This window comes from Aureococcus anophagefferens (genome assembly GCF_000186865.1).
Source record: "Aureococcus anophagefferens unplaced genomic scaffold AURANscaffold_1, whole genome shotgun sequence".
NCBI lineage: Eukaryota > Pelagophyceae > Pelagomonadales > Pelagomonadaceae > Aureococcus > Aureococcus anophagefferens.
Window position 1 is genome coordinate 160,955 of NW_008705561.1, and position 22,707 is coordinate 183,661.

A 22,707-nucleotide genomic window follows, 5' to 3' on the forward strand; every position below is an offset into this window, starting at 1 on the left:
TCTCTCGGCTTCGCGCGCGGCTCGCCGCGGTCGCTCCAATCGCCGCGCTCGCCGACGTCTCCCTCGCCGCGCATCTCCCTCCGCGACATCTGGGAGCCGACGTCGCCCTGAACCTGGCCGGTAGTTCGTTAGGATAAGCCGCTCGGGTCCGCCCTCGGAACGAACTGCGCGGGCAGCGCCTCGACGTCGTCGGGCTGGTACGACGTCGGCTGGTAGCGGAGCGAGATGCCGTTGACGCAGTGCCGCGCGTCCGTCGGCGACGGGAAGCCCTCGCCCTTGAAGACGTGCCCCAGGTGGCCCTTGCACTTGGCGCAGACGATCTCGACGCGGTAGCCGTCGACGTCGGGCACCTCCTCGATGGCGCCGGGGACGCCGTCGTAGAACGCGGGCCAGCCGCAGCCGCTGTCGAACTTCGCGCGCGCGTAGTAGAGCTCCGCGCCGCAGCCGGCGCACTCGTAGGCGCCGAGCTGCGGGTACTTCGTCCCGAAGTCCTTCTTGAGCTCGTGCTCCAACTCGCCCTCGGTCGTCTCCGAGAAGCCCGCGGGCTCCGTCGCTTTATTTCGTAAAACCGCGAACTGGTTCGGGCTGAGCTCCGTGCGCCAGCCCTCGTCGTCCGCGGGCATGTCGCCGCCCGCTGCGAGCGCGCGGCCGACGAGGCGCGTCGGCTTGGCGCGCGGCGCGAACGCGCGGACGCCGCGCGCGAGAAACGCGACTGCGAGCATGGATCGCATATAAGTGGAGCTTTTTTGTGCGACGAGCGCGAGCCGCCTGTAGGACGATTGGAGCGGAGGAGCGCGAGGCTGTACGGCTTGTGACGCGTACGCTGCCTCGACGGGGGCTCTCGACGACCACGACAGACCAAGGACTCGATTGATCGGAGAGCAAAGGCATCTTGACGGCATCATCCAACACGTTGAAGGCGATCATCATTCACGATGGTCGAGTGAATTAGGCTGCCCGAAACGATGGCGTCGCGCCGCGCGACATTCCTCTTCGCGTCGTGCCTCGCGCTCGAGCGCTCGGACCTGCAGCTGCTGGCGCTGTCGAGCACGCTGGCCCTGTCCGGCCTCGGCGTCAAATTCATCCTCGGCCCGGCGCTCGTCGACGCCGCGCCGCCGCCGGCGTCGGGCTACGACGCCGAGCTCGCGGCGCACGTGCGGCGCTGCGCTTCGGAGCGGCGCGAGACGGCCTTCTGCTGGATGGCCGACGCGTCGCGCGTCGACGGCGGCTGCTCGTTCGCCGCGCGGCCGGGCCTCCTCGACGGCGGCGGCGCGGCGGCCGCGGGCCCCGCGCTCGCGCTGCGCTTCGACGGCGGCCGCGCCTGGACGGCGGAGCCGCACACGCTCAACGCGTCGGCGGCCTTCGCCGCGAAGCCGCGGCTCTGCGCCTTCGCGGACCCTTCGCTAGGGCCGCGCGACGTCGCTCCGGCGGTCCTCGTCGTCGCCAACGACCTCGAGTACCTCTTCCGCCTCTGGCCCTACTTCGTCAACAAGATCTTATGGGCGTGCGTGACTTTGTCGTTTCTTTTGTGACGCTCCTCCGCGCAGGCGGTCCGCGCGTTTCCGGCTCTCGGTCTGGGTCGGCGAGCTCCCGCCCGTCGTCGCCAACAAGTAAGGCGTCGCGTCTTCCGCGCCGCCGAAACGACACGCCTAGGTACAGCCGCGAGTGCCGCCAGTCGCGGCAGAAGCAGGCCCAGCGCGGGCACCGGCGTTTGGCGAAGTCGTTCTACACGGGCGCCGCCGACGCCGCGAACAGCAACCACCACATCAAGATGCGCGGCGCCGCGGCGCGTGGAGACCGCGGGCGCTCGTTACGTCCTCCCGCGCAGGCTCGCGGCCTACGCGCTCCTGAACGACGCGCGCGTCGACGGCTTGTACTTCATCGACATGGACGCGTACGCGCCGCCGGAGGCCTTCGGCGTCGTGCCGCCGCTCTTCGCCGCGGCCCACGGCGACGGCCGCGTCGACGTCCTCTTCGAGAACGCGCGGGACCCGCGGACCTTCTGGCACATCCACGGCGACACGTTCTACCTGCGCGACGCGCCGCTCTCGCGGCTGTTCCTCCGCGAGTGGATCACCTGGCGCTGCGGCTTCAAGGACCAGTACAGCCTCTGGCACGCCGTCCTGGTGCGTGCGCTTTTCTTTTTTCATCCGCCGACGTGTCCTTCGCGTAGTCGCTCGCGGGCCGCGCGGGCTGCCTCCGCTACGCCGACGAGATCTTCGTGAACATGACCTACCAGGAGGCGCTCCACGTGGACCTGCCGCGCTTCCCGAACCTCGCCCTCTCCTGCGCCGGCCGCCTCGCGGCCTGCCCCGAGCGCGCCGCCGCGTTGTTTCCCGGAGGCGCCGCGCGGGACCGAGGCCCCGCAGGTTCCGCTTCTGCGACGACAGATACAACATCACGCACCAGCTCTGGCGCCACCGGGGCATCTCCGCCAAGGCGACGCGCGCCTACGCCTACGCCGCCGGCGGCGCGACCCGGGAGGTCCTCGTCGGCGACATGCTCCGCGCGGACAACGGCACCGCCGGGGACCTCCTCGCCGCGCTCGGCCTCGCGCGCGCCGACGCCGCGACCTGGCTCGGCGTCGTCGTCTAAGGCGAGTTACGCGGCGCGACGCTCCTACTGCTTGACCTGCATCCAGCCGCCCTTGACGAAGTACGCCGCGACCGTCGCGGCGACGACGGCCATGACGAAGCCCTGCCTCACGGCCTCGTCCGCGGCCGCGTAGGGCTCGAGCGCCTGCGGCAGGTGCGCCCGCGCGGCGACGGGGATGAGGTCCCGCCGCACGACGACGAGCGTCACGGACACGAGGCAGGCGCAGTAGGCCGCGACGCGCAGCATCTCCAGCACGCCTTTCACGCCGACGCCCATGGTTGTTTCGCTGCGGTTTTTCGCTGCGGCGCGATGCGCAGCAGTGCGAGCAGCTCTTGGAGCGGGTGGCGTGCACTCGCGCGACCGGTCGCGGCGACGCGCGGCGGTTGTTGACGTCGAGAGCGTCGCGGTCGCCGCAGTCGTCGACTGCGAGATCGAGGACACCGCGCGTTTACCCCCGGCCACGCGTTTCCGACCGCGCGCCGCGCGCGCCAGCCCTGGGGCAACGGGTTCGTTAGGTTGCGAGCCTGTCCTGCCCGCGTCCACGGGAATCCTCCTCGGAACCTCGAGCGACGGCTGAGGGGCGGTGGGAGCGGTGCCGCCTCGGCCGGAGGCCTGCGCCGCGTCTCGCCGCGGCAGCGAGCGTGAGAACGAGAGGCGCCTCGAGGCGAGCATCAACATCCTCGGCGCGCGCCCCACACCGCCGCCCCCATCTTTCGACGACAAACAAGAACGCGTGCCCCGCGCGCCGCCCCCCGGTCCTCGACGACCACCAAAAAACCATGGGCGCCTGCTGCTCGCAGAAGAGCAGGCGGGAGGTGCTCACCCAGGCGCGGGGCGACTACGTGCACGCCGCCGAGGCCGTCCAGAAGGCCATGGAGCCCCCTAGCACGTCCGTCACGCAGGACATGACGCTCCCCCTGACGCACTACTACATCAACGCGTCGCACAACACGTACCTCGACGGGGACCAGCTCGCGTCGCGGTCGACGCCCCTCGCCGTCGCGCGCGCGCTCCGCCTCGGGTGCCGCGTCGTCGAGCTCGACTGCTACGACCACGAAGGCACGGTCGCGGTCACGCACGGCGGCACGCTCACGACGCACTGCGCCTTCGAGGTCATGGTCGAGGCCATCCGGGACAACGCCTTCGAGGCGTCGGCCTACCCCGTCATCGTCACGCTGGAGAACCACTGCAAGGCCGCGGGCCAGTCGATCATCGCAAAGACGCTCCGCGACGTGCTCGGCGACGCGCTGTACACGCCGACGCCGGGCGACGCCATCTCGCCCGCGTTCCTCGAGGGCAAGGTCGTCGTCCGCGACAAGCAGGGCAGGACAAGAGAGCGAAATTCCAAACTTCAAAGCCTCATATCTCGGCCGTTTTCCACTCGTTTTGGCTGATTTTTGGACGAGCGATCATCTCTCGGAGCGCTCTCGAAGCGTGGGTGCTTTTTCCGGAACGCGCGCGCGCGGAACACTCACGTTGAAGCGACGTTGAATCACCCTTGTCCTGCCCAGGCGACAAGCCTAAGGACGACCACAAGGCCGACGACGCGGACCTCAAGGCGGCGAAGCGGCCGAGCTTCTTCCAGTCGGCCGCGTCGTACGTGGGCGGGAGCCCCGGGAGACGCCCCCCCCCGAAGAAGGCCGCGGCGTCGCGCCCGCTGGCCAACCAGGCCAAGTCCCTCGAGCGCCTCCTCGAGACGCGGAAATCGCTCGGCGAGGGTTCGACAAAGTTCGCGGCCGGCGACGCGGAGCGGGTCGCGGCGTCGGGCCTCAAGTCGCTCATCCTCATCCACAACGTCAAGACGACGCGCGACGGCGCGGGCCACCTCACGGACACGGCGGCGCGCGTCGGCGAGGCGTCGGCCGCGCCCGCGCTCGGGTCGAGTTCCTGGAGCGAGGCGAAGCTCAAAAAGCACGCGAGGGCGTCGCCCGCGGAGCTCGCGGACTGGTGCCGCACGTCGCTGGCCCGCGTCTACCCCGCGGGCCACCGCATCGACAGCTCGAACTACGACCCGTCGCCCGCCTGGGCGTCGGGCTGCCAGCTCGCGGCGCTCAACGTGCAGGCGAAGGACCACGACGGCCCCGCGTACGTCAACTTCGGCAAGTTCCTCGCGAACGGCCGCTGCGGCTACGTGCTCAAGCCCGCGTACCTGCGGGGCGACGGCGCGGGCGCCTTCGCGGCGCGCGCCGCCGCCGGCGACCTGCCGCCCGCCGCGCGGCTCACGGTCGCCGTGTCCGGCGCGCGCGGCTGGACCGGCGGCTGGGGCGTCGAGAAGGCGCCGGACGTCTACGTCAAGGTCGTACTGAGCGGCGGGCCCCACCAGGACGCCAGGACCGCGCGCACGTCCGTCGTCGAGGACGCGACGACCTGCGCCTGGGACGCGTCCGAGGCCAAGGTCTTCGACGTCGCCGCGCCCGAGCTCGCCGTCGTCGCCATCGAGTGCTGGGACGACGACAAGCTGAGCGGCGACGACTTCATGGGCGTCGTCGCCGTGCCCCTCGCCGAGGTGGCCAAGGACAAGATGCTCACGCTGCCCTTGCTCGGCGCGAACCTCGCGCCCTGGTCCCGCGGCAGCCCCGTCGTCGACGTGACCTTCGGCTACGAGGTCCTCGCCGACGGCGTCGCCGACATGTAGGCGGCACCGCTCGAACGAAGTAAACGTAAATCGCCTCTGGACCTCCCTACGTCGTCGTCCCGCGCCGTGGCCTTAGCGAGGACTAGAATGTGTGTGTTACTCTCTAGTTAGGACGGCCGCGCCGCATATAAAATTCACTTTGAAGAGGATCTCCTCAATAGTCCGCATGGTAAGATTCGTTGGCATCCGCCTCGTCGTCACTTTCGTCGAATTCGCCCTCGCGCGCGACGCGCCATTTGATCCAGACCGGCTCGAATGCATATCCGTCGCTGTTGCCAGAAAACTTTCCGTACGCTTGCACACCGACGACGGTGTCGCGAACCTTCGTGTCGACCAAGACCGCGGGGCCGACTTCCTCGAAGGTTTCGGTATACTGGTAGCCGAGATTATTCATAAAATTTTCCACGGAATTGGGCGGCATCAGAAACGACGCGAGATCGCGGCCCGCGTTTCCGACGAGAAATTCTAGGGCCACATCGGCAATCTCAACCGCACCGCCGCACCGCTGAAGAAACACCGCGCGCACCGCCGTGACTCGATCGAACGTCTCTTGCGCCTTACGCGTACAGTCTTTGGCAGTGTAGGAAGAGAAGCCGCGCTGGAACAAATATTTGAACGGGCCGGGAATATCGATCAATGACTCGATGTGGCTCAAGAATTCATACGAGAAAAGGTTATCTTCATCGAAATCATCACCGAACTCGAGAGACAACGCGGTCTCCAGCTCGCACATCTCGCCGACGAGAAAGCGGATGAAGTCTTGGAAAGAAGCGGCAGGAACGTCCCTACCCTCCTTGATTACCATCAACTCAATCTGTTCCTTTCGCAGCTCCGTCGGGCCGAAATCATCGGCGTACCCCTCTGTGATCTTCATCAGCAGACGAGGGCGGTGAGCATTTGCGTCGACCGCGGCAGGGGAGCGCGACGTAAGCCCTTCGACATCGTCGACGAGTTCTGAGGCAAGCATGGTGAGCGACGCGCGAAATTGCGCGCGGCGTCCTCCTGGTCGCTGTTACCACAAGTAGACCCAGACCCAAGCTCTCGCCGACTCGGAGTGGAGACCAACACACTTACCAACACCAGGCCAGCTCAGGACAGCTCGCTGAGCCTGAGGCCGAGCCACTGAGAACTCCGACTCCCGCGTTCCTCCCGGACCCCCTACGTTCAGAGACGCGTCGAGGAGACCGACACGGATCGGTGACTACAATACGTGTCGAGCGGCCTCAGCTCACGACGACCGCCGCCTCCTCGGCCTCCGCCCGCTTGCGCGCGCGGTAGCGGCGGATTATCTTGCGCGCGGCGGCGTGCGCGCGCATGCGGGTGAGGACGACGTCCGCCATGTCCTTGGGCCGGCGCGGGTTGTGGCTGATGGAGAACTTGCGCTGCGGGCGCGAGACCTCCGCGCGCGTGATTATGTCGACGGCCGGCGCCTCGAACTCGATGGAGAGGTGCGCGAGCCCGATGGCCGCGTTCGCCAGTACCATACTGAGGAAGAGCGCCTCCGTCACCGTGTAGCCGTCCCCCCACGACCCGCCCGGCGTCTCGTCCTGCGTCGCGAGGAACTCGGCGCAGCGGTCGTCGTCGACGTGCTCGACGGCCGTGGCGATGTTGTCGCGGTGCGACGCGACGTAGATCGTCGCGAGCATGACGGCGAAGCCCCCGAGGCGGCCGCCGTGGACGCGCCACGCCGGCGCGGACGTCGGCATCGTGTAGGACACGAGGATGCAAGATCCGTAGACCACGTTCAGGGCGACGACGACGAGCCACGTGAAGTCGTCGTAGTCGTCGTTCGCCGCCATGACGTCCGGGGCCTCGGCCCCCGCGAGCCGCCGCCAGAGGCCGTTCTCCTTCTGGCGCTTGCCGCACCGCGTGTCGTCGACGAAGACGATGAATTCGAAGATGAAGTGGGTCAGCGCCTTGACGCCCATGCCCAGGAAGAAGATCGCGAGGCTCAGCAGCCCCTGGCCGACGAAGAACGCGCCGACCTTGGCCCGCGTCCCCGGCGAGTCGCCGCCCGCGCGGTAGTGCTCGAGCGCGCGCCCCCCCTGCATGACGTCGAAGTAGACCGAGCAGAGCCCCATGACCGTGAAGAAGATGAGGATCTTGAACTTGAGCTGGTAGGTCTCGAGCCGCGTCTCGTCGTTGAGGAGGCCGATGACCGACTCGCCGAACGACAGCATGATCCACGCCTGCATGCGGTCGGCCGCGTACTCGTACGGGAAGGGCAGCTCCTTCGCGTCGGACATTCCCACGGTCGCGCCGACGAAGGCGACCTGCTCGACCAGCACGGCCGCGCCCCACGCGGCGATGGACTTGTAGTGGGAAGGGTGGATCTCGTGGCCGCAGTCGTAGCCGTCGTCGTAGAGGTCGTCGTAGTCGTGGTCGTCGTAGGCGTCCGCGAGCCGCCGGCCGCAGGGGTTGTCGTGGCCCTTCGGGTCCCAGTCCGGCTCCCACCACGCCACCTGGGCAGGACAAGAGTGCGAAATTCCCAACTTCAAAGGCTCCTCTCTCGGCCATTTTCCACTCGTTTCGGCTGATTTTTGGACGAGCGATCATCTCTCGGAACGGTCTCGAAGCGTAGATGCTTTTTCCAGAACGCGCGCGCGCGGAAGACTCACGTTGAAGCGACGTTGAATCACCCTTGTCCTGCCCTGCACGCCACGAGCGCGAAGCAGGTCATCGACGCCGCGAGCCCGAGGAGCTTGACGAGCGTCGACCGCCGCAGGCGCGCCCGGCCCGCGGCGCTCAGGCCGCGCGGGATCTTGCACAAAACGTGGAACCACATGATGCTCGTCAACACGCGGATGGCGATGGACGCGAGAGAGAAGTCGCGGGCCTGGACGTTGAAAATGAAAAAGCTAAATTCAGCATGGCCGAGGTACATGGTCATGACGAACGTGAGCGCGATGTGCCCCGAGTAGTAGAGCCGGTGGAAAACATCGTTCTGCGCGAAGCTCGTGATGTACATGTTCGTCATGGACCAACAGCTCCAGAAATTGAGGCAGAGGACGGACGTCGTCGTGAGGCCCGCGGGCGTCAAATTATATTTCCCCGAGCTCAGGCGGATGAACGCGACGACAATGATCAAATCGTAGAAGAGCTCCCAGAAGGATTCCGCGTGGGGCTCCTCCCAGAGCTTCGGCCGGAGCGCGAGCGGGATGCGCTGCGTCGTGTCGAGGCAGTAAAGCTTTTTATCCAGGGGCTTTCGCTTCGTCCCGGCCGGAGCCGACGGCTTGGAGCTGCGCACGGGCCTCGAGTGGGTCGTGAACATGACCGGTTCGAGCGCAAGCTCCTGCGTTTCGTCGATCCAGGTCCGCTCGCGAGCAAAACTACCTCGCGCAAAGCACGACGCTCGCGGACGACGTCGAGACGTCCACTCTTTGGCGAGCCGAATCCACAAGGTCCTGTCAAGGACGCGGTCCGGACAGCTCCCCGACGCCCCACGAAACCACAACAATCCCTCTTACGACGCGGACGCCTCGTCGACGTACTCCTCGTTCTGCTTGGCCTGGCGGCGCCAGTGGATCGACTCCTTCCGCGCGCCGAAGTTGCCGCTCTTCTCCGTGCCGTCGGACGTCTCCGTGGCCTCGTCCCAGCGCATCGACGTCGCCTTCTTGACCTTGACGGTGCTCCGGCGCTTGATGGGCGCCAACGGCTTCTTGTCGAGGCCGCCCGGCGCGCCCTGGACCTGGATGGAGCTCGCGCGGTCCAGGGGCGCGAGCGACGGCCGCCGGCCCGGGCCGGCCGCGGGCGCGTCGCCGGCGCCGTAGACGTGGAGCTTCTGGTCGTCGCGCGCCAGGGACAGGCGCACCCGGGGCTCCTCCGCCGCCTTGGCGTCGGCCCGGTCGTAGTACTCCTTGAGGTAGTGGCTCGGCTTGGGCCGGAGCTTGCCGCCGCGGCGGACCGCGTCGACGGCGTCGTACGCGAAATGCGCGCCCGCGGCCGTCGCGGCGTAGGCGTAGCGCACCCGGTCCCAGGCGTAGGCGCCGCCGCGGCCCGCGGCGCGCAGGGCCCGCGCGACGGGGTGCGCCACGGCCTTGCGGCCCTTGCGGTCGTAGCGCTGCCCGTCGGGCGCCTGGTAGACGGCCTTCTTGTCGCAGGGGAAGCAGCAGGCGAGCGTGCCGCAGGGCACGAAGAGGCAGACGAGCAGCGTCACGGGGCCGCAGTACTTGACCTCGACCTTGAGGCTGCCCGGGGGCACGCCGCCCTTGGGCTTCTCCGCCTTTTGCTTCAGCTCCGGGTGCAAATCCGCGAAGAACTTCGGCCGCCCGAAGGCGAGGTAGCGCGGCTCCGGGAGCTGGAGGTACCCGAGAGCGAAGTAGATGCCGACGGACATGACGGGCGCGTAGGGGCAGAACTTGTGGAAGAGCTTGAAGAGCGGGCTCGCGAGGTAGCGGTGGTTCCGCGACACGGACGTCCGCCGCATCGTGTCCATCTCGAAGAGCGTCAGGAAGAGGGCGTGCTGGCGGCTCAGGCCGATCTCCGGCTCGAAGACCTTGAGGATCTTGTAGCCCGCCGTCAGGGGCACGCCCTGGTCGTAGATGAGGAACGCCATGAGGCACGTCGCGGACGCGTCGAGCCCGGAGGGGCAGGACACGACGACGCGGCCGCCGCAGTCCAGCGCCTGGCGGATGAAGCGGCAGGCCATCTCGTACTCCTCGTAGAGCGTGTCCTGGGCGTCGTCGTTGTCGTTGTTCACGCGGACGCGGCAGTACACAAAGTCGTCGGGGAAGTGGTTCGGGTAGCGCTCGCTCACGTTGACGACGTGCGTGATGTTCTCGGATCTCAGAAAGGCGTAGTTCTCCGTCGTCGACGCCGGCGCCCACCAGAGGTCGCTCATGACCTGCTTGAGCGGGTTGCCGAGCTGGAAGTGGGTGCCGCCCGCGAGCTGCGCGACGTAGACGCACTCCACGAGGGCCATGGACGCGAGGCGCCGCTCCATCTTCCGCACGCGCCGCCGCTTCTTGCGCCCGTCGTCCGCGGCCTCGTCGCCGAGGCGGTCCGCGACGAGCTCCGCCGACGCGGCCTCGAACTCGTGGGCCTGCGGCCGCGGGTCGTTCGCCATCTCGACGACCCGGGCCTCGTGCTGCTTGAGCCGGTAGCGCTTCCGGTCGACGTAGTTCTCGTCGCGCTTCTTGCGCTCCTCGAGCCACTCGGGCACGGTCAGGCCCGCGGACCGCGCGTGGATCTTCGCGATGTCCATGGGAGTGATCTTCGGCGGGCCCGGGCCGCGGAGCGCCTTGCGCAGGGACACGCCCTTGTGGATCGTGCGCTTCTTCGCCAGGCTGATCTCCTCGCGGCGCAGGCCGGCGAAGGCCTCGGCGTAGTTGTCGAGCGTCTCGACCTTGCACGCGACGGGGTCCCAGCCGGGCATCTGCGCGCGCACGTCGGGCGGCTGCTTCTTCCGCTGGAAGAGCACGAAGGTCGCGAGGTCGCCGAGGGCGCGCGCCTCCTTGAGCGCCGATTCCAGGAGCAGGCCCTCCGTGTTGCAGCCGCACAATTTCTCCATGGCCGCGATGTTCGAGCTGCTGCAGAGCTTGTCGTCCTGGTACTTCTGCTCCGCGGCGCGCTCGCGCTTCTTCCGCTGCTTCCGGCTCTCGACGGTCTCCTCGGGCTTGAGCGAGGCCGACGCCGTGTTCGCATGGGCGGCGCCGTGGGCGAGGCCGTGGCCGCCGGGCATGGCGCTCTCACAACATCGTGTTAGCGCTCGAGGTCGTTTTTGAAGTGCAACGTAACCTTACAGATCCAAGCGCGCTTTGTGTCAGCCGCACGTCGTGGGAGGCGCCCGCCCGCTCCCGGGATGTCGGAGATGTCGGCGACGTCCCCCAGGATGCCCCCGGCGTTCCTGCCGGCCCTGGAGACCCCCGAGGTCCTCGCGTATCGCCACGCCTACCAGGCCCACAGAAAAGGGGAGGCGCGGGGCTCCAAGGATAAGTGGCTGAGCGCCTGGGCGCCGACGCGGGGCGCGCGGGGCGGCGCCGGGGCGGCGGCGGACGCGACGTCGACCCTCGCGCCCCTCGGCGACGCCGTCGACCGCTGGCTCGCGCGGCGGGACACGACGACGCGGACGAACGCGCGGCTCGTCTCGCGCGCGGCGCTGCCCGAGGGCCTCGACGCCGCGTCCGAGGCCGCGCCGCGCCGGTTCCAGGGCCTCGCCCTCTTCGCCGGGTCGGCGTTGGCCGGCGGCATCGCGACCTTCTGCACGCACCCCCTGGACACGATGCTCGTGCGGCGCCAGTGCGGCCAGGCCGGGGGCCTCCTCGCCGCGGGCTTGTGGCGCGGCGTCGTCCCCGCGACCGCGGGCGGCTTCCTCTTCTTCGGCCAGATGCAGTTCACCTACGGCCTGCTCGTGGGCGCGGGCCTCGGCCCCGCCGCCGCGGGCGCGGCGTCGGGTTTGGGCGATGCGCTGCTCCGGGGCCCGATCGAGTCGATCAAGAACCTGCGGCAGACGGGCTGCGTCATCGCGAACAGCGGCCTCAGCCGGCTGCTGGTCAAGGGCACGGCGGCCATGGCCTGCCGCGAGATCCCGGGCAACGCCGTCTACTTCGCGGCCTTCGCGACGGCCATGGAGGCGCAGAAGCGCGGGCCGGACACGTTCGCGGGCAACGCGATCGCCGGCGCGTGCGCGGGCACCGCGTGGGCCCTCCTCCTCCACCCCGTCGACGCGCTCCGCGTCCAGTACGTGACGGACAAGCCCCTCCAGCTCACCTACCGCGGCATCGGCCCGGCCATCGTGAGAACGAGCATGTCCGCGACGGTCTACTTCGCCATGCTCGGCCAGATCCGGCGCTGGTACGAGGGCCTCGACGACTGCTGCTGACGCGCGCGCGCGCCCCATCCCGAGCGGCCGGCCCTTTGGAAGCGGCGGCCCTTTCGTTCTAACTTAGTATGTCAGAGCGCGGCGGCCGGGCACGGCGAAGACGGCGCAGTCGACGAGGTCCTCGCTCGCGAAGGCCGCGATGTCGCCGGCGGCGAGCCCCGGGCAGGGGAAGAGGCGCACCGTGAGGGGCTTGTCGTGGCGGAACGCGAGCGCGCCCGTGTCGCGGAGGAGCGCGGCGACGTCGCTCTCGGGGCAGTCGCCGGGCACGGGGACGCAGTCGAGGCCGATGCCGCAGACGCAGGAGCACTGGAGCAACGTGTAGATGTCGAGCTGGCCCCGGCCCGCGGCGGCGGCGAGGCCCTCGTCCTCGAGGCAGCTCAGCATGAGGCCGCTGAAGCCGACGAGCGGCGCGCCGCGCGGCGACTTGAACATGCGCGCCAGGAGCGCCGCGGCCTCGACCGTGCCCGCGGCGCCGACGCGGGGCACGCCCAGCGCCGCGAAGAGGTCGCAGATGGACACGTCGCGGCAGGGCGCCGGCGACGCGTCGACGCCCGCGAACGCGACCTGCCGCGCGGCCGCCGCGGCCTCCGCGGCCTCGACGAGCGGCGCGACGTGGGCCTCGACGGCGTCGCGCACGCGGCCGAACGCGCGCCGCAGCGCCGCGGACCGCTCCGGCGCCGCGACGGCCCCGAGGTCCTCCGCGCGGAGCTCCCGGAGGATGAGGCCGCCGTGCTCGAGGCCCACGGCGAAGCTCTCGCCGTTCTCCCGCAGGTTGTAGGCCGCGGGGAAGTAGGGGATGCCCGGCCCGCAGTTGAAGTTCGCCGTGAAATTGAAGTTCCCCTCGCCGCGGGGCGTCGTCGCCGCGAGCGCGGCGACGCACGCCGCCGCCGCGTCGCAGAGCGCCGCGTCCGCGAGCCCCAGGTCGTCGCCGGGCACGTTGACGCAGACGTTGCACAGGTCCCCGTACTCGGCGATCATCGCCGGCACGAGGGCGAGCTCCTCGGCGGTCCGCGCCGCGCCGACGGCGCACCGGACGCGCGACGCGCCGTCGTCGAGCTCCGAGAGGCACCCCTGGAGCACGCCGAGCCCCGCGAGCGCCGTCTCCGCCGACGAGCAGTTGAGGAACTCGCCGAAGGGGTTCGTCACGATGCGGCACGACTGCACGTCGTAGCCCAGGCCCCGGTACGCCGCGCTGAGCTCCGAGAGGAGCCGCCCGGCCTCGCCGAGGCTCCAGTTCCAGGTCTGCGTGTCCGGCTCGAGGACCACGAAGCGCGTGATGGCCCGCACGCGCACGAGCGTCCTGTCCTCCTCCTCGAGCACGACCGCCGCAACCATCTTGACTTAGGCAGCCCACATCGCGACGTTTCAATGTGGGAGAAACGTTTCCTTCAACTTCGGCCCCCCCCCCCTCCCCGGACGGACGCAGTCGGGCGCGCATCCCCTTCAATAACTAGTCCAACTTCTTATCGGTCGCTGGGGATCTCGTCGGGCCGCGCGACCTTGGGCACGGGCGGCATGGCGTGGGAGTGGACGGGCTTGGCGACGCCCCCGAAGTCCGCCGTGCCCCAGATGTTGGAGGGCAGGGCGTCGGCGTCGTCCGGGACGCGCATGTCGAGCTGGCCCGCGTTGTCGACGAAGCCCTTCGCGTCGACGCAGCGGACGTCGAGGAGGCCCCGGGACCCCCAGTCCGCGACCATGCAGTCGATGGGCGCGTAGACCTCCTCCGTCTCGATCAGCCGCCGGAGCTTCTCCGCGCCCCGCTTCGAGACGACGTAGGCCAGGAGGCACCACGTCCGGAAGCCCGGCGTCGTCGACACGCGGAACCGGTTCGGATCGTCCGCGACGCGCGGCGGCGACGGCCAGTGGTCCGGGTAGACGTAGAGGTAGCACACGTCGAAGGGTTCGCCGCGGACGACGTCGTCGACGGCCCGGCGGAACGCGTCCGCGCCCGCGGGAAAGCGCGCGTCGTCCTCGAGAACCACGAAGTGCGGCTTCGGGCAGGCGGAGAAGCGCCGCCAGAGCGACGCGTGGGAGCACAGGCACGCGACCTGCCCCACCGTCGCCTGCCAGACGTCCGTCGCGAGCGTGATCCCCAGGTCCTTGATGGCCTGGCCCACCGCGTCCGGCGCGCCGCCCTCGACGGCTTTAAACCGCTTGATCTCCGGCGCCGCGGCCGCGAGCCGTTCAAAGTTCTCCACGCGCCGCGCCGCGCTCGCCAACACGATGCAGTGGGCGCTGTCCACGAGCGGCGGCACGTCGATGTCGCCGCCCGCGCCGTCGCCCAGGGCCGCCGCGAGCGCGCGCCGGAATCCGTCCGCCCACCTCCGGCCGCTCCACAGCGGCGCGTCGACGCGGCCCCGCCGCAGCGCGACGGACAGCGCGCGCCGCCGGTCGCCGCCGCGGGCGAGGGCGATCGCGACCTCGGCGTAGGCCGCGCCCCAGTCCGTGGCGACGAGGGGTTTCGCGATCTCGGGGTACCGCGTCGCCGCCAGCGTCGCCGACGCGCCGACGCGCGACGCCCACCGCGGCTCGTCGTCGCAGAGCGCCGTCACGAGGGGCACGCCGGCCCAGGCGTAGTCGCAGGCCAGCGTGTGCGAGTTGTAGTGGCGCGTGTCCAGGGCCAGGTCCGCGTGGCGGAGTCGCTCGAGGTGCTGGGGGCGGCTCGCCGGCCCCGCGAACGCGACCCGCTCCGTCGCCTCGGCGAGGCCGCCGGGCAGCAGCGCCGCCGCGCGCCGCAGCGCCCGATCCCGCAGACTCTCGCCGTCGCCCGTCGCCGGCGCGTAGAGCCAGAGCACGGCGTCGACGGGCTCGGCGCCGTCCGCCGGGTGCGCGAGGTCCCGGACCACTCCCACCCAGCCGTCGAAGCCGTCGCGGTCGACCTTGTGCGGCCGGTTCATGCAGGCGAGCACGACGGCGCCGTCCCGCAGGCCGTGGTCGCTCCGCGCCGTCCTGACGCCGTCGAGCTCGTGGCGCTTGTACGCCTCGGCGTCGCCGACGAAGTACGTGCGCGGGAGCCGCAGCGCGCCGTGGTCGCCCGCCCCCCAGCCCGCGGCGGTTTTCAGGTGTTCCGGCGCCACGACACCATCACAGAGGCACCAGTCGAAGATGCCCGCGCCGCCCATGGGCGCGGGCGTGCCCAGCGCGCCCTGGATCTGGACCCTCGCCGGCCGATGCGCGAGGACTTGCGCGACGTCGGACGAGCCCGCGTGGCCGCACATGTCCACGAGGACGTCGACCTTCAAATCCCGGATCGCCGCCGCGATGGCCAGCGGCGACGCCGCGTGGCCCTCGACGACGACGTCCGCGGAGAGCTCCGCCCGTTCGCGCTCCACCGAGCCGTCGGCGGCGCACATCGTCACGAGGACGATCTTCTCAAAGTCGGCGTCGTCGAGGGCGACGAGCGCCGACGGCAGGAGCTGGGACAGCGGGTGGGCGCCGTTGGCGTCGGGTGTCAGGAACGCGACGCGCGGCGCGCCCGCGCGGCCCGGGATTTCGCGATTTCGGCCGCCGGGCCGCGACGCCGCCGCCGCGGGCTTCGCGTCGCCGAGCGCCGCGACCTCGGCCTTCGCCGCTTCCACCGCCGCGTCGAGCGCCGCGCGGCTCCGCCGCGCGCAGGCCTCGCCGCTCACGTTCAAAGCTAGAGCGGCGAACGCCGCGACGGCGTCGGCCGCGACGAGCGCCTCGGCCTCCGCGGTCTCGTCCGCGTCGCCGTCGAAGCCGCGCCAGGTGGACCGGCTCGCGCGGAGCTTCAAAGCCCGCCGCCGGTCCGTCGCGCCGCCGCGCCGGATGCCCTCGACGCACGCGTCGAAGACGCCGTCCCAGTCCTCGGCGTCCGCGCGAAGCGCCGCGAGCGCGTCGCAGGGGCCCGCGTCCTCCGGCGCCGCGTCGCGCCGCGCCTCGAAGACGCGCGCGAAGGCGCGCAGCAGCGGCGGCGGCAGGTCGCCGCGCCGGGCGTCCCGGCGCCTAAGGTCCAGCAGCAGCGCCTCGGCGCCGTCGACGTCGCCGCCGTCGAGGAGCTGCAGCGACTGCGCGATGCCCTCCTGGAGCGACGGCACTTCGCCGCCGCCCTGGAGTCGCACGAGGCGCGCGACGTGGTGCGTCTGTGAGCGTAGCGCATTAGTCGTCAGAACGACCGCAAGGAGTCGAGCTGCCATGTCGCTTACACTGATCAGCTCATGAAGTGCTTGCTTGAACCGATGGAGCAGCCCCGTTGCAGCCCGGCATCGCATGCGCACCAGCCAGCTCGGCCCCATAACCTTCCTGCTCCAGGCCATCGGCGTCGCGTCCCGAGTCATGGCGAAGCCGACGTGCCTGCTGGACATCGACGGCACGCTGGCCGTGACGGACCATCTCTACCTCCTCGCGTTCCAGGATTTGATGGCGTCCCACGGCGTCTCCGACGTCGTCGACGCGGCCTGGTTCAAGGCCCACGTCGCGGGCAAGGTCGACGACGCCGTCTTCGCGGACGTGCTCCCGGGGACGCCGAGCGCCGACGAGCTCCGGGCCGCGAGCGCGAAGAAGGACGCGCTCTTCTGCGAGCACGTGTCGAAGACGGGCGCGACGATCGTCGAGGGCCTCGACGGCTTCCTCGGCCGGTGCCGGGCCGAGGGCGTCACCTGCGTCGCCGTGTCCAACGCCCAGCGCGGCGGCTGCGAGGCCGTCCTCGGGCAGATCGCGCGCGAGTTCCCCGAAAACGGCGCCGCGATCTCCGACCTTTTCGTGGGCGCCGAGTGCGCGCGCGCCAAGCCCTTCCCGGACCCCTACCTCGAGGCCATGGCGCGCCTCGGCGTCGAACCGAAAACCTGCGTCGTCTTCGAGGACTCGGGCACGGGCATCAAGGCCGGCGTCGCCGCGGGCGTCGCCGTCGTCGGGCTGACGACGTCCATGACCGCCGAGGCCATGCGCAGCGCCGGCGCGACGGCGACGGTCGCCGACTGGACCGAGGTCACGCCCGACTTCCTCCGCGGGCTCGTCGCGCAGCAGGCTGCCGGGCCGTCCTGCCCGCTGCTGTAATAAAGTTCAACCTTATGGCTTAGGAACATGATGGTGGCCTGAAGGATGCGGCTGCCACATCCATGGCTGCTGCTGTATGTCGCCGCCGACGCCGCGTGGACGCGGGAGGCCTGGCGCGCGTCCTGCGGCGTCGACGACGCGACGCCGGTGCCGGCGGCGCCGGCGAAGCGCTCGGTCGCCGTGCTCATCTGGGGCGAGAGCTTCCGCGACTCGCGCAAGCGCGGCGAGCGGCGGCGCTGCGGCGACGGGAGCCTCCGCGCGCAGAACGTCGTCCGCGACATGCACGTTCGCCTCTTCGACGCGCTCGCGAGCATGGGCTACGAGTCCCGGGTCTTCGGCGTCACCGCGTCCTGCGACGGCGCGCGGCCGCCGCTCGACGCCGCGGCGGTGCTCGCGCGCTGGTACGCGCCGCGGCTCGGCGCGCCCGTGCTCGCGCTGGACCCGGAGGCGCCGGCGCGCAACGCCGCGCTCCGCGCGCGCTACCTCTCGCTGCTGCTGCTCCGGGGCTTCGCCGCGCCGGGCGACCACGGCCACGTCCTCCAGCTCCGCTGGGACCTCCAGGCCGTCGCGTCCGAGTTCAAGCCCTGCTTCCTCGCGAGCGGCGCGCTCCTCGACTCCCACGTCTTCGGGTTCGGGCCCGAGGGCGACTGGGACCGCGTGGCGCGCGGCGTCTTTCGTGTTTTGATTAGCTTTGACCGCGATCCCCCCGCAGGTCGTGCTCGCGCCGTCTCGCTACGTGGACGCGTGGACGTGCCTCCTCGGCGCGGACCGGCCGCGCCTCGAGCCCAACGCGACCTGCACGCGCGACGGCGCGACGGCCGCCGTCGGGCGGCGCGACGCCGGCGCGGCGCCGACGTGCGTCTGCGACCCGGGCTACGTGGGGCCGCCCGTGGGCGGCGCGTGCTGGCGCCGCGACTGCCTCTGGGACGTGTGCCTCTCGGCCTTCCCGCCGGCCGCGCGCGCGCTGCCGCCGGCGTGCGCCGCCGAGGCCGCGGGCGCCAACGGCACGGGCTTCGGCGCCAAGCTCCGGCGCGGCGGCCGCGAGCAGCGGCGCTGGCGCGACGTCGCCGCCGTCGAGCCCCGCGACTGGCCCCAGCGGCACCGCGCGGCGTCGTCCGCCGCGGTGCTGCGGTCCGCGCGCGGCGTGCCCGCGCTCGCGTGCGCGGACGGCGGCGAGGCCGCGGCGCCGGGCGACGTGGGGCTCGCCGCGCGGTGCGTCTACGGCGTGGTTCGACGGGGTAAGAAGGGGGCGTGAGCTTCTCTATGTCATCGCATTACGCCCTCGGCGACGCGCGCGGCGAACTGGTTCGCGATGCCGAATGATGCCAGCGACGCGGCCAGCGTGCGGAATGTTGGATCTTTCAACGCACCGGACGCCGCGAAGCCGACCACGGGCGCGAAGCCGAGGAAGGGCCAGCGGCCCGAGCCGTTCGTCGCCGCTCGGAGGAAGTCCGCCGGCGTCGCCGCGGCGAGCTCGCCGGCGTACGGCGCGAGGCCGAAGAGGCCGCCGCAGACGAAGGCCAGCGTCGCCGGGTTCTCCGCCGCCCAGGAGCGCTTCGGCTCGGCGAGGAGGCGCGTCGTGCTGTGTTTCGCCATCGGCGATGCTATAAGCGCTGCCGCGGAGCCGCAGACGCATGCGAGGACGTGAAATCGCAGCATTTCTTGCAGAGCGATTGCGTGGTGCTCTCAGTGCGAGTTAAGGCACCTTGACGACGCGCGTTCTCGAGAACTAGGCTGCCTCACGGGACGACATCGTCTGCGCTTGGGAGAGCGGCGAAGCGGAGCGAGCCGATCCAGTCCCGATCCGACACCGTCAACTACGCGATGTGCGACGACAGCGTGGAAGCTCGCGCGCGCGCCGCCCCCGAGAGCCATAAGAGACCACGAGAGGGTCGCACGCCAGCGCTAGACGATGCGCTCTCGAAAAATGCCGCTCCGCCGGTCTTCGGGGCCGCGCGGCGCTCTGCGGCAGCCGCTTCGCCGTCGGGCCTCGATTTGAGCTCGGCGCGCGGCGCGGGCGGCTGCTGCGGGGCGGCGCGCCCCAGAAAGACGCGCCGACGACGAGAGTTGATGCGCGATTCTCAACGCAACAAAAACTGACCCGCTTCCCCCCCCCCCCGCCGCAGAACCATGAAGCTCGTCCTCGCCCTCCTCGTCTCGGCCTCGGCCTTCAACTTCGGCGCCAAGAAGGCGGCCCCCGCGAAGGCGACGTCGGCGTCGCGCGCGGCCGGCACGGTCGAGACGCCGAACCGCTGGAAGTGGGCCTTCGGCGACCCCGCGGCGCTCGAGGACCGCGCGGCGGCGCGGGCCGCGAAGATCGAGGCCGAGAAGGAGGCGCTCATCCCCACGCCCCCCAAGTTCCTCTTCGCCCTCGGCCGCCCGGACGTGCTCCGCGAGCGCTCCGCCGAGCGCCAGGCCAAGTGGGAGTGGTCCTCCGAGTTCCTCTCCAAGGCGCGCCCCGACTACGGCAACTACGGCGCCGGCGACTACTTCGACGACGGCCTCACGGTCCTCGAGCGCAACCAGATCGCGGCGGGCAAGGACGGCTTCCTCACGGGCGGCGCCAAGCTCCGCTACAAGCGCCTCAACGGCGAGATCTAGATCGGCTTCCGCCGATTCCGCGGTTCCGGCGAGACGCGCCCCGGTGTGCCCGGGCCGCCGACGGCGGGGCCGCTCCCCCCTCTTCTAATATAGATCCGCCACAGTCCGGTGCAGCGCGGGGGTCGGGTCGCCGTGGTCCCACGCCATGGTCGGCCCGTGCCCACGGTCGGCGCGAGCGCACCGTGAGCTCCAGGCGTCCGGCGGCGGGCCAGCGCGTACTACGCCGGCGAGCGCGCACAGGCGCGGCACGGACGACGAAAGCCGCCATGGCCACGGACGGAAAGATCGCGCTGACGTATCCTCTTGCTCCTTCACGTCAAAGATGCATTTTAACCGCGGCAGCCTCGCTTCTGGGCCACAAGCGAGGTGCTGCCAGAAGTTCCCACCGCCGACGGCAATGTCCCAGTCCCCCGCGACGATGGAGATGCCGTCCATCGACGAGGACCGGCCGTCGGCGGCGGGGGCCGTCTTCAAGCGGCGGGCGCCCCGGAGCCGGCGCAAGAAGCGCCACAACATGAAAAAGGACGTGAGCTGGCGGGACCTCAAGGGCCTCACCTTCGAGGAGATCGAGTGCCTCGAGGCCGAGGAGGAGGCGCGCACCCGGGCGGCGGCGCAGCAGCTCGACTCCTTCGGCGAGGTCGGCGACGACGGCGCGGCCGCGACCCCTCGGTGCTGCGCGTGCCTCCGGGGCGACGCCGCGGCGCCCGCGGGCGCCGCCGCGGCGCCGAAGCCCGCCGGCGGCGACGTCGAGGCCGCCGCGTCGACGCCGAAGACGAAGAGCGACGCCGAGGCCTACCTCGACGAGTTCGAGGGCGGCGGCGGCGGCGAGCCCCGGGAGGAGACGTGGTCCGAGGACGACGACGACGACTACTCCTCCTCCGAGAGCGACGACGACGACGACGGCGACGACGACCACGACGCGTCGCGCCACACGGCCGGCGAGTGGTGGAGCGTCGCCATCGGGGGCATCGCGAACAAGCTCGGCGGCGTCGTCCAGTCCGTCAAGAAGGCGGCGAAGGACGCGGTCAAGGAGCGCGGCGAGCAGTGGATCTCGACGCTGCTGGACAACTTCTTCAACCAGCAGCGGCGCAACAACACCTTCGACCCGCAGATGCCCGAGTGGATCCGCTGGCGCATGCAGCTCGTCTGGGACAACATCATCCCCGACGTCAAGCTCGAGATCATGCACCTCCTCACGAACATCGAGAGCCGCATCGGCCTCGTCGCCGTGCGCCGGGGGTCGGCCCTCGCGGCCAAGCTCGACGAGGAGATGGACCTCATGCCCCACGGCTTCTGGGCGCGCAAGCGCGCGTTCCTCCTCTACAAGATGTCGCCCTACGACCGGTCGTTCTGGACGCGCATGCGCGACCCCTGGCACTGGATCATCACGGTCTTCAAGGCGCTGCCGGCGACGCAGGCCTTCTCCTTCACGCTCTACCTCTGCCTCATCGACAAGAAGGACGACTTCCAGCTGAACGAGTTCATCATGCAGGCCAAGGGCTTCCAGTTCCTCACGTCCGGCTGCTTCACGATGATCATGTACAGCCTGCGCCTCGCCGCGTGCACGGTGCTCGTGTCGCCGAACTCGGCGACGGAGTGCCAGACCATCTACAAGGGCTCCATCAACTCGGTCATCGGCTTCTTCGGCGTCGAGGCGCCCTGGCTCATCGACCTCGCGTCCTACGTGTGGACGATCGCCGCGAACATCTCGCTGTCGTGGATCGCGCTCTCGCTGATGGACAAGTCCGTGCCCAAGGGCGCGGAGCAGCGCCGCGAGAAGGACCTCATCGGCCAGGTCGTCGCCTGGAAGGAGAAGGACGCGCCGCCGCCGCCGGCCGCCGCCGCGAGCCCCGACGCCGCGGCGGCGGCGCCGGACGACCCGCGGAAGGACCTGGGCCGCGTGCAGACGTCGAAGAACGTGCTCGGCGCCATGTCGTCGGCGGCGACCATGGTCACCGAGGCGGCGTCGACGGCCGTCGACATCGCGACCAAGTCCGGCAAGCGGTGGGGCACGCACAAGGGCACGGTCGTCGCGTACGACGAGAAGGAGGACTTCCACACCATCGAGGTCGAGGTCGGCGACGGCCTCACGGTGACGCGCGCCGTCATGCTCCACAAGCTGCCGTATATCATGCTCCGCCCCTTTGGCAAGAACCACCTCAAGAATCTGCTCTACTGGGACGGCGCGTGCGCGATCATCTGCGCCGTGCTCATCGTCGGCGCCTTCGTCTGCCTCCACGTGGGCTCGCCCCTCTCGCCGGGCGGCGGCGAGGGGTCCCTCGAGACCTGGCAGGTCATGGCGGGCCTCTTCTGGTTCCGCTGCCTCTATTCCATCACGACGGTGCCCTTCCTCCTCGCGCGCATCCCCGTCGTCGACAAGATCCTCGGCCACCACCGCCCGACGGCCTACACGCGCTACGGCAAGTGCGTCCCCAAGCGCAAGCTCTGGCCCTGGTACCCCATGCCCCCCGAGGAGCGCGCGCGCGCGTCGAGCGGCGCGGACTCCGCGGCCGCCGCGGCCGACGCGGCCGGGTCGCCCTCCAAGGGCCTCGCCTAGAGCGCCGCCACTTAAAACGAGCGCGGCGCCGAGAGGAACACCTCGGGCTGGCCCGTGAGGGGCGACCTCGCGACGTACCGCGGCGCCGGAGCCGCCGCGGCGCACCGGTCGAAGGGCGCCGCGTCGCCCACGCGGAAGCGGTCGCAGTAGAGCTTCAGCCCCGCGTCGTAGATGGCCTGGTCGAGCGGGTCGGCCCAGCTCCGCCGGAACGACGCGGGCACGTCCGGGAACTTGACGCGCTGCGTGCTCCGCAGGTGCGCGAAGTCGAAGGGGCCGAGCGTCTCCTTGCCGTAGCCCAGGAGCGCGTGGAAGGACTCGACCATGACGTTCCAGTCCTCGAAGATGCCCACGAACTCGAACGTCGCGAGCCGCGCGACGGCGCGGTCCGCGTCCGCGGCCGTCGCGTTGGCGAACTCGTCGGCGCACCAGCGGCCCGTGAGCGTCTTCGTGACGCAGGCCTTGAGCTCCGTCGCGTTCGCGTAGGCC

The 22,707-nt window shown here is 70.6% G+C and overlaps 5 protein-coding genes across 5 annotated transcripts; 3 read left to right on the forward strand and 2 right to left on the reverse strand.

The window, feature by feature from the left end:
- Window positions 1–128: 128 nt before the first annotated feature.
- Window positions 129–722, reverse strand: AURANDRAFT_18592 (hypothetical protein; the record flags this gene model as incomplete). Its single annotated transcript, XM_009034548.1, has 1 exon — window positions 129–722. The coding sequence occupies one exon, from the start codon at window positions 720–722 to the stop codon at window positions 129–131; it is 594 nt and encodes a 197-aa protein (XP_009032796.1).
- A 2,745-nt stretch (window positions 723–3,467) lies between these two features.
- On the forward strand, window positions 3,468–5,230 carry PLC1 (putative phosphoinositide-specific phospholipase C; the record flags this gene model as incomplete). The annotated part of the gene is made up of 2 exons (XM_009033934.1): window positions 3,468–3,896; window positions 4,280–5,230. The coding sequence occupies 2 exons, from the start codon at window positions 3,468–3,470 to the stop codon at window positions 5,228–5,230; spliced, it is 1,380 nt and encodes a 459-aa protein (XP_009032182.1).
- A 1,223-nt stretch (window positions 5,231–6,453) lies between these two features.
- Window positions 6,454–15,403, reverse strand: AURANDRAFT_60431 (hypothetical protein; the record flags this gene model as incomplete). Its single annotated transcript, XM_009034547.1, has 5 exons — window positions 6,454–7,692; window positions 7,893–8,469; window positions 8,698–10,916; window positions 12,144–13,385; window positions 13,550–15,403. The coding sequence occupies 5 exons, from the start codon at window positions 15,401–15,403 to the stop codon at window positions 6,454–6,456; spliced, it is 7,131 nt and encodes a 2,376-aa protein (XP_009032795.1).
- Window positions 15,404–16,427: 1,024 nt separating this feature from the next.
- Window positions 16,428–17,063, forward strand: HAD (putative haloacid dehalogenase-like hydrolase; the record flags this gene model as incomplete). The annotated part of the gene is made up of 1 exon (XM_009033935.1): window positions 16,428–17,063. The coding sequence occupies one exon, from the start codon at window positions 16,428–16,430 to the stop codon at window positions 17,061–17,063; it is 636 nt and encodes a 211-aa protein (XP_009032183.1).
- A 3,019-nt stretch (window positions 17,064–20,082) lies between these two features.
- AURANDRAFT_60433 (hypothetical protein) lies at window positions 20,083–22,221 on the forward strand (the record flags this gene model as incomplete). The annotated part of the gene is made up of 1 exon (XM_009033936.1): window positions 20,083–22,221. One exon carries the CDS (start codon window positions 20,083–20,085, stop codon window positions 22,219–22,221), a length of 2,139 nt encoding a protein of 712 aa, XP_009032184.1.
- Between the last annotated feature and the right edge of the window lie 486 nt (window positions 22,222–22,707).